Here is an 11,364-nt window from a genome sequence, read left to right on the forward strand (position 1 = left end):
GTCAAGAACAGGAAAGAAGCAAATTAAGCATTATAATGAAAAAAATATATATGAGACAACAAGTTATTTCTGTGCACTATTTGCTTCCTTTTCACTCATTCTGGTATGTGGCACTTCTCTAAGAAAAATATTTGAACATGTACATCATTATGTACATCATTATTACATATTTGGTATTTATAGAAACATGTACATTCATGATTACATATTTGGAATTTATAGAAACATGTATATTATTACATATTTGTTATTTATAGAATGATGACATTGTATTCAAACAGGGCTAAAAACAAAGATACATTCCCAGCTTGTCCAGAATGGAGTTTCATACAAATGAACAAATTCACAGCAAGTGGTTCAATTTTTGTTCTCTCCAAGCAGATTTTATAACTTGTCCTTGACTTTCAGGCAAGAAAATAACAACCAGAATTTTGTTTAACTTTAAACTAATTCTCTCTTGACTCCAACAAAAAGAGTCTGATGAAAGCAAGTAAAATAAGAAAAAGCCATGCAGCATTTAATATAAAATGTTCAAAATATCTTAGTTTTGTATGTGATAAACTTTTCATTGTTCTGAGAACAATTATCAGAAATAATAAAAACTCATGCCTATATGAGCTAATCCAAATGAGAATTAGGTCACAATGATGTCATGAATCAAAGCTATCTACCTACCTAAACCTCCTGTAATGACTGTCACCCTCACATTAATTGGCTTTCCAAGGACATTAAACTGTTCTGCTATTTGAAAGGCAAGTTCCCTGAAAGTTTAACAGCAATTAAACTTTAATCAAGAAGACAAATAATAAATGTCAAAAAATCTAAAAGGTGGTTCTTCCTAATGATGTCTGCACTATCAATCAATATCATTAGTATGTATATCATGTCTGCACTATCAGTCAATACCATTAGTACATCTAATTAATATCATTAATATGTCTATCATGTCTGCATTATCAATCAATATCATTAGTATGTATATCATGTATGCACTATCAATTAATATCATTAGTATGTCTATCATGTCTGCATTATCAATCAATATCATTAGTATCTCTATCATGTTTGCACTATCAATCAATATCATTAGTATGTATATCATGTATGCACTATCAATTAATATCATTAGTATGTCTATCATGTCTGCGTTATCAATTAATATCATTAGTATGTCTATCATGTCTGCATTATCAATCAATATCATTAGTATCTCTATCATGTTTGCACTATCAATCAATATCATAAGTATGTCTATCATGTATGCACTATCAATTAATATCATTAGTATGTCTATCATGTCTGCATTATCAATCAATACCATTAGTATCTCTATCATGTTTGCACTATCAATTAATATCATTAGTATGTATATCATGTTTGCACTATCAATTAATATCATTAGTATGTCTATCATGTCTGCATTATCAATCAATATCATTAGTATCTCTATCATGTTTGCACTATCAATCAATATCATAAGTATGTCTATCATGTCTGCACTATCAATTCATATCATTAGTATGTCTATCATGTCTGCACTAACAATTAATATCATTAATATTAAGTCTATCATGTTTGCACTATCAATCAATATCATTAGTATATCTATCATGTTTGCACTATCAATCAATATCATAAGTATGTCTATCATGTCTGCACTAACAATTAATATCATTAGTATGTCTATCATGTCTGCACTAACAATTAATATCATTAATATTAAGTCTATCATGTTTGCACTATCAATCAATATCATTAGTATATCTATCATGTCTGTGATACCAATCAACATCATTAGTATGTCTATCATGTCTGCACAATCAATCAATACCATCAGGATGTTTATCATGTCTGCACTATCCATTAATATCATTAATAGTAAGTCAATCATTTTTGCACATTCAATTAATATCATTAGTATCTCTATCATGTTTGCACTATCAATCAATATCATAAGTATGTCTATCATGTCTGCACAATCCATTAATATCATTAGTATGTCTATCATGTCTGCACTATGAGTTAACGTCATTATTAATGACTAATCACAATGTTCCAAAACTCAGCTACCAGTCGACTGTTCCGAAGCTGAAATTGCAAGCAACTGCTATGTGTGGATAATTCCATCTGGGCAGTTGAGCTTCCCCATTTTGGGCCAGCATGCTAAGACACCTAGACAATTTTCAGTGTTATGCATATAAATCTAAAGGTTGATAAAATATATATAAACTTCCTGTAGAAACAGCCATGTAAAGTTTCGCAAACATAACCGTTTTTCTGTTTTATTTGTTTGTCTTGTCTATGTTTTGTATTTGCCTTTGAAAAAGACCCAATAAAGAGTTGAAAGTGCTCAGGCTAGCTAGATACTAGTTTTGTAATGTTCATTGTCAGTTTATTGCATTTATTTTAATGAATCTCTGACACACGTGATCCGTTGCTGGATCCAGTGACTTGAAAGGATTGTTATTCGCCATATGATTCTTTATATATAAGTGAAAAGAAGAGGAATTTTACTTATCAACCACATACAAATGTCAGTCTATGTAAATATATTAATTACTAGTAGGCGACCAAAAATCCAATGAAAGAGAGATAAGGAGATAATGCCTTGTCCGGTTGATCTCTGCTACCAGAAATGTCAACAACAAAAAGAGCAGATATCTCACAACATACAGTACTCATGCTTGATGTCAACATAATGGATTATGATATAACAATGTACCATAAATGGTTTGTCAATATGGACAAAGAAACTGTTTATGTAACAACAGATAAATTTCAGTGCATTTTATATCAAGTGTGCAGCTTCCTTTCATGGGGCCTGTGAATTTCTCCACTCCAAACCAACAGTTGTATATGCAAGTTTAAACAGCCAACAATGTTGCCAATTCCTAAAAAATCGCCAAATGGTATATCTTACTGCCAACAAGGAAAAAACAATGGCAATTTGTGACATTGGCAAAGCATTACGCGATTCCAGAATACACTTTTTACATGTTATTTTTTTTGTACTTTTAAGAAAAGAAACTATTTTTTCATGTACAAGAAAAATACATTAAAAAAATTCAGGAGCCATGCCATAATTGTTTTGTATTATTCATGTCTGATCTTTTCCCCAAAATGATAAAAAAAACTTTTTACATTCTTTTTCGTATATATGAAGAAAGACTTTTTTCATGTACGAGAAAAATATATGTATATACAATTTCAGGAGCTATGCCATGACCATATTGTAGCAGAATTCGTGTTATAACGGAGCATGCTATAGCAGAGTTACACGGTACTTGACACGGGCAATCAACCTCAACGGAAAATTATGGACATGCAGACAACAACAAAAATAGTCAAATAATTACTTTCAGCTGAAATACCATAAATAAAGATAAGGCTAGGGCTTTATTAATGTAAAATATTGTCATATGAAAATGAAGGTTTACACCCTTTATCGGTGGATGCTGAAGGCGGGCAATCTGCAAAGAGATGTTTTAGAGAACTCCAATTAGTGAACAATTACAGCTGGCTGGTGATTCAAGCAGATAATAACTGTTGGCAGTTATGTAAGATCAAATTTGGTGCTTACTTAATTTTGTGCTTACCTAATTTTGTGTTTAATTAATTAATTATTGGTACATGTACCCTTCAATTCACTTGAACTAAAACTCTCACCTGTACTCATCTTCTATGAACAATTTTCCACTTGAAAGATATCTTCTCTAAGGACTAAGGCAATCAAATTGTTGGGATTTGGCAGCCTAAAATCTGAAATGGCCACTAAAATTTTCAAGTAGGTCATCCAATGGATACTAACCTCTGAAACTTTTAAGTAGACCACCCAACTGATACTTAAGTTTTATAGGTACCTGGCATGCTGTGTTACATGCCATATCTTTCTTTTATTGATGGTTTTAACAACACTATTAAAACATTACATGCTATGAAAATAGGAGATAATTACATATCCCAAAGATAAACCAAGACAGCTAACAAAGGCTGGCCAAGGTACATACAGAACCCACAACGGTTAGATTACAAGTTTTGATGTTCTACCAACTAAGCTACCACAGCTGCCCATATTTCATGCAAGTTTACCTTGTTGGGGTGAGTACAAGTGCAAATATTCCATATGGATCCTCTGACAGCTTCTGCAGTATGGGGAGAGCAAAAGCTGCTGTCTTGCCACTGCCTGTTTTTGCACAACCAATGCAGTCTTTTCCTGCAAACAAGAAAAGCTTTATATAAAAAATATCAATTAATTAAAGCTGATAATATGTAATTTCAATAGTATACCATTGATAAAAAAAACCAAAGGAAATATGAATCCTTCCTGCAGATGAATGGGAGAGAGTACATGGATGAAGGTAAAGCTGGGTAAAAGTGAAGTAAAAAAACAATTTTCATTTGCATAATTGTACCACTTTAAATTACAATGTCTTTACTGCAGAAGACTGAGAAAAATTATTTTTGCATGATCGATATCAAAATGCACTACCCATGTTTTGAAATTAAAGGTTAGAATGGTATTATTGCATAATATCTGGTGAAAAAATTAATCTCACCATTGATCGGTAAAACCCAGTTCTAAATAATGGACTGTGAAAAAATGAAAAAATGAAAGAAATATATGCACATAACCTGTGAAGAACTTTTAAACGGGCATTTTTAAGAGTTAAAAAAGAAAAAAATCAAAATGACTTATTGTTTTTTTTATTTCCTTGTAAGCTCCTCACTCAACAATTTCTCTGTGCAAAATTCCAAACATGAATTACAAATGACTGATAACATGGTCTCTGTGTGCTTTGTGGACCCCAACTACCAGAATGCTGTTGAACGTTTATTCACATTTAAAACCTAGATAACGTGCTTCTGGAACCAGGGATCTCTGGTCAAAGAGAAACTGTGTTAAGGAGTAAGAGTGGTACGACTCGGATCCATGTTTTACTGTGGGTCATCTCCAATCGACAGGTTTAGTTTAAATCATTAATATGCATTTGAAAAATTAGTTCTCCGCCTAACAGGTGTTTATAACAAAAATTAAGAATAATAATAACAATAATAATAATAATAACAACAACAACAACAGTATCATTTATTTATCCAGGGTGACATAATTAGCAAAAGTCTACAAAGATAAAACCTACTGCATAAAGAAAAACAAATATAACTTAATGCAAAGTATACAAGACAGCTTACTATTATCACATAAATATATCATAGCCACCATTTACAAATGTTAAGCCATCATAAAATAAGGATTGTTCATCCATATTTCTACAGAGGTATAGTTTTTAAATGATGAAATATTAGGTGCTTGTATAATATCATGTTATAAACAGTTCTTAAAATACTCTGGCATAACACTTTGACATATAAATCATTGTTTGCACTTGACAATGTTGTCCTTGTGCTAATGTTCCTTATAAACAGGGGCCCCGAGTGGTATAAAGCGCCCACCATTCCGGATCACTGCCATCTCACCTCTGTCTGCATGGGTTCGAGTCAAAGGCTCGGCTTCCGTGGGTACGTGGGAAAGCCTGCCAATAGCTTCTCATGGGTCGGTGGTTCTTCCCTGGGTTTTCCAGGGTTCTTCCTCCACCAGTTATACTGGCCGCCATGTATAGACTATCTTGTGCTGAAAAATGGCATTAAACCCTAGAACAACAACAACAACCTTATAAACATAAAAACACTCTGGTGCTAAATTAATTTAGACCTGGAAAGTAAGGACACCTTTTCTGTAGATCTTAAAATATTCTTGAAATTAAATTAAAACTGGATGTTCTTTTCTGTAAGATGCATATTCTTTGCATCTAAATGAATTTCCAGATTATCCCAACATAATAAAGCAGATAATACAATTTGAAAAACAACAGCATTGTGCACTTTTTAAACATGATGATGACCATACATGGAAAGACCAAAATATCATGCTTGATTTACAATCAGATACCATTTCAAGAATCATGTGATCCTAATTTCCATATAAAAATAAAATAAAAATGTCTTGTCTATTCAGTACATTTAGAGAAGGTTGATCGACTTTTATTGCAATTGGTTTATACTTTTACTTTGTTCAAAGAAATTTGAACCAACTTATGCACCCTATGGTTTAGACAATTAAAGTCCAGTTGACAGTCACTTTCGTTTAAAAATAACCAATGAAATTGAGCATATTCTGAATTTACAAATCATGTAATGACCCAGTCACAAGGCTGAATATGCATATATGTTCAATTTTAGCTACATGTGTACTACAAGGGACTGGCCATTTAAGGTGGCACTCTATAGTTTCGTATTTTGCATGGGGTTAGAATTTTAAAGAAAAAGAAGAGCCACTCATTATGATCTAGATTCAGTAAACTCATTGCAACAAAACCGCTTATAACACTGCTAACTGATCATACTGGCTTTCCTTTGTTTGACGTGTTTTGATTTGCTGATAATTTGGTTGCTTAGCCCAATATGCAGTCAAGCTGTAAAAGGATGTAAATGTATACATGAACAGGGGTAGAATCAAGTAGTCAGTACGCCCAAAGGGCATGATTGGCCAAATAAAGGCAGATATAGTGAATAAAGCATGAAAATAGGACTAGCCCGACCTTTTTAAAAAGCACTTGTCCCGGACTAGAGACTTGGAAAATTTTACTTGTCCGACATCAAAAATGACTAGTCCGGGACGTCGGGCTATGGGATTTGCTCAGCCCTGCCCGGGTTTATTCACTGGTTATACTGGCTATTTAAAAATGACCTTGTATATCCTAGGTATTGTTCCAAGAACCTTTAATTCCCTTCATTTTGGTGTATGATTGATGGGTGTAATATGGGTTATAGAGTATACAGCTTGGCTTAACTCCAAATGTGCACCTTTCAAAAAACTGCTAGCTCCAGTTGGTCATTTTCATTTCCTGGACTTCAGAAGTAAATTGTTTTTTAAAAAAAGCCCATAACTTTTTTTTTACATTTTATATATTTGGTAATTCATCCATTTCATTTCAGAAGCTGATATTGTCTAGTTGGGCAAATTTCATTTTCCCAATTTTAATAGGTGCTAAAGATGGTGTACTTTAGATTAATTCAGGGTGATTTTTTAGCACAAGGAAGCAGTCATTTTAGTTAGCTGTGTTGTTTAGATCATGTACAATTTCCATAAGTACAATATCCAATGAAACGTCAGCTACATTACATCAAGGTAGCAGAGAGGTATGCCAACATTTTCTCCACTGTGCATGTTTCAAATGCAAACAATTTCACTGTAGATATGTCACTCTCTCAAAAGTACATAAAAACTGGTGAGCGCCTCCTTAATGTATGGGGCAAGTCTTTTCTTTCCAACTGGATATTTTTTTAATAGCATTCATCACAAGCTAAATTTACTTCAAATTCAAATAAAAAATGAGATGGTTCCTTTTTGTAATACAAATCTCAAGTTTAAACCACACCTCTATAATCTTGAGATTGGACTTAAGAAGAAATAGTAAAAGATAATACTGAGAACTCATCATGACTGGATCAGGGTCTTTCCCACATACCCCCCTCCCCCGCCAAACAGTAGTCAAATGTCACTTGAAATTTGACTATCATTTTATTCTTATGCATGCTTAATGGGTATTATGTGCACTTCGAGTAAACAGAAAATTAGATTTTTGCTTTAGTGCACTTGTGAGAAGAGTTGGAGCCTTTATGAATTTTTGGCCGCACCCCCAACTTGGCTTGATCCAGTCATACTCATAAATAGGCTAAATATCACAACTTGTGCAATATTGTTTCACATCTTTCAAATATGAATGCAGTTTTATTGTAAATTCTTTGATATCTATAGTTTATTATTGTCCACTTCACTGCAGAGAGCAATAATAATGAATTTCATATGATACAAAGCATATTGCACGAACTACAACAAAAAAAAGAAATGAATGCATCTGTGCATTCCAAAAACATAGTACTAAAAGACTATATTTTTTTTTTTAGATTCAATGTACCTGAAAAAGGTCTGTTAGCACTTTCTGAAATTTTTGTTTTTCGTGGTAAGTAGCAGTAGAAAGCACTAATCCAATTAGAGATACACATAAAGACCAAACTTGGTATTACTAATTCTAAAAGATCTTTTATTTCCATAACGCCATGTTAGAGAAATGTAACTTTTATACCTATCATTTTACCAATCGATCAATCGCGAGAGAGAGAGAGAGAGAGAGAGAGAGAGATCAGGAATCAATCCAATGTCTTCCACTGAAACCATATTAGCTGCAAAGCAGTACACCAAATATAGAAATCTTCTAAAGACTAACGAAAGAAATTGGTTCGCATGGGATTTTTGGGAGTTTTTTTCCCCAACAGCTGAACACTCCTGAAGTCACAAACAGGAACCTACATTAAAATAATTAAATGTCTTAGATTTATATCACAATTAGGTTATAGACACATCATTTCCATGATTTATTAGTTTTTTGTTGATCATGATACAAATTTTGTTTTTATATTTTCCTTACTAGAACGATCAAATAATAGGACACATGCCGATACAACCAGGCAGAATGCCTCCCATTTCTTGAACATTTAAGATTTAACAATTTTCCATATTATTATTCATTTCAACAATATGCTGAGGTCATATTAATCTGAAATAATCACGAAACTAATGCCATTATTGATGGAACCATTATTTGAGCTGTAAACTGCCATGCATAAAGTCAAACAGCTTCTTGTTAAAAATGTGCCTTTCCCACAATGACATCATCTTCTGAAGCTAGTTTTATAACAGTGTTTACAATGGTCACTGTCTTTATTTCTGTAGAAGATCTACTCAAGCTAATTCTTTATTAGGGAGAGACCATTTAAGTTTCCAAAGGGTTACCTCATTAGAAACAATTTTATCTTGTGAAGCAAGAAAGAATTAAAAAATGCCCCAGTTGGAAAGAACCATAAAGTAACTGACCAGTCCCATACAGCATAAATGCCGCCAGAATTTAAATAAAGTTTGTGTGTGTGTGTGTGTGATTTATATTTTTAACGTAGAATTAACCATTTTTCAGTCATATCACTATGATGTCTGCAGTGTGACAATTTATAGTGATGTTCAGCAATGGGGCATCCTGCCACAGACACATAGCATGATGTCCCACCCAGTCACATTTTCCTGACACCAGGCTGATCAGTCCAAACACTAACTTCTTAATGCTGATCACCAAGTGAGGCAGCTGTTAGTACCATTTTTAAAAGTCTCTGGTATGACTTGACCAAGGTTCGAACCAGCGACCTCCTGCATCTGAGGCAGACACTCTACCACTGGCCACCAGAGTGGTAAATCAAGTTTGTAGCTGAACACATGCATATTCAGCCTCATCATCATGACTGGGTCATTACTGTTCACGGACTAAACATGTAAACACATAGTTCGCATTTAAGTGTAAATTCAGTGGGTTTCTTTATTTTGAAATTAATAAAAATGGCCGTCATCAAGAATTCAAATGTACACACCTCAGAGGATTACTTTTTATGTTAAACAGTAGTATAACTTTGTACTTTTCAAGAGAAGATCAACAACGTCTTGTCAAGTCTGTGTACAAGTTGGTTAAGATTTCTTTGAATAAGTAAAAGCAACAACTTCTTGCAAAACATGTTAATCAGCCTTTTGAGATTGAAAAAAGTACAGTAGATTTAGCACAGTTTTTGAGACACTGTGACTAGGTTAATATTATCTAAGATTTGATTTGGCATCATATCTATTACAGTCTTCATTAGAATTAGTACATTGTAGAACTAACCCGCCCTTAGTCTTACCACGTAAGACACATCACCTGATATTTTTTTTCTGGGGGGTGATGGGTCTTACTGCCTATTTAACGGCACTGTGTAGCATGTTTTGATGTCGACTAACACTGTAACGAAAGCCAACTTTTCAGGAATATGACACACAACTGGCAACCAGATAACAATGCTTTCTACAAAGTAAAGTTATAATGTTTTTGTCAGACTTTACTTACCCTGATGTCTTATCTCTAATAAATTCAAATTCTCACAAAAAAAATGGGCCTGTGTTCAAGTTTTGTTGGTCTTCATTTCAGTCAGCTGGAAAGCGACAAAAGCCAGGATTGCCAAAATTGTATTAAGTTGAAATTTTATTCTTGAATGAAATGAATAAAAATATAATAAGCCTATTGAAACTGTAAGCAACGTTTCGTTTTGGTCAAGAAACATATCCCCCACTTGAACCTACTTAAACATACTTTTGCATGCTTAGACTACTGTCACATTGCAACAAATTCAAATATATGTCAACTGAACATGAAAATGCATCCATTTGCTAATGTCATATTTTCATTCTGCCAGGATAAAGACAGCACAGTAAGTATATTAATTACACATAAATTAGTGAAAGAGTATCAGTATAGGCTGCCATGTGTGTGAGATACTCCTGACTCTTTGAATACTCATTCTTATGTCAACCGACATCGGAACACGCTATACGAGGCCGTTATTTGGGTAGTAAGACATAACACTAATACAAAATCAACATGTGTTATGTCTTACATTGTAGGACTAACCCGTCCTATGAAGTCTGTAAGAATTACCAACAGCTCTTAAATTTCTGGGAAATATGTGAATCTATTAGGCTACAGCCAAATTTTATTTAACATTTTTTGATGACACTCATTCCGTTAAATGGTTCTTTTCCGTTATTAGAGACATTATATGGGGAATTTTCATTTAAGAGGGTTCTGCCACGAAAATGCGTAACCAATTTTAATCTGGACACGCCAAGCCCACCTGCAAGTATCGGATGGATACAGTTCAGTTGAATTGGTGTTGGCTTCAGTAATCCCATTGCACCACATTGATTTGCAAGCCATTCGTCAAGTCCAAGGTCTTTAAATGACTTTATCGTCGAGTTAATATCTTGACGTGAGCTCATGCTCGCCATGTCTGTGTAGAAAAGAATTGATGACAAGTTAGACGCTTAATAATCAATGATTAAGATGCGAGATGCGTTTCGCCGATTTCGATGTAGGAATATAGGTGTTTCATGCTACCGCATCCGAACTATTGATGTTCGTCCGTCCAGTCGACGAGGACCACTCTAGTCATCCGCGGGTTTGAGGGACAGGTTCTCTTCTGTGCGTGCGCAGGTAGCTGATAAGGCCTATCCATTCACGGAATATTCGTTTGCATACTCCGAACTATATTCATGAGGGAAATGTATGTCTTCCTTTACCGACCCACACCAAACCCCGACGAGTTAAAATGTCATGGTTTGCTTTTAAAATTGTGTCTAGGACTCTCTTGTGCACTTAGGATTATGTAATTTTCCCGTTCTAAAACTGCGAGTCTTTCGGCATATGGGTTGCTATTTATGTGTTAGAAAATGAG

At 33.9% G+C, this 11,364-nt stretch overlaps 1 protein-coding gene across 1 annotated transcript in view; it reads right to left on the reverse strand.

The window, feature by feature from the left end:
• LOC149801460 (putative ATP-dependent RNA helicase DDX49) overlaps window positions 1–10,948 on the reverse strand; it is a 43,717-nt gene extending 32,769 nt beyond the window's left edge. The window contains exons 1-3 of the mRNA XM_089955611.1: window positions 10,765–10,948; window positions 4,090–4,213; window positions 676–761 (exon numbers count right to left, since the gene is read on the reverse strand). Of these exons, the coding sequence (XP_089811737.1) occupies window positions 676–761; window positions 4,090–4,213; window positions 10,765–10,918 (364 nt within the window). The 5' untranslated portion in view covers window positions 10,919–10,948. The remainder of the gene's footprint in view (window positions 1–675; window positions 762–4,089; window positions 4,214–10,764) is intronic.
• Window positions 10,949–11,364: the final 416 nt, after the last annotated feature.

The sequence above is a fragment of the Sinohyriopsis cumingii genome, chromosome 4 (assembly GCF_028554795.1).
Source record: "Sinohyriopsis cumingii isolate HCF-2022 chromosome 4, ASM2855479v2, whole genome shotgun sequence".
Taxonomy (NCBI): domain Eukaryota; kingdom Metazoa; phylum Mollusca; class Bivalvia; order Unionida; family Unionidae; genus Sinohyriopsis; species Sinohyriopsis cumingii.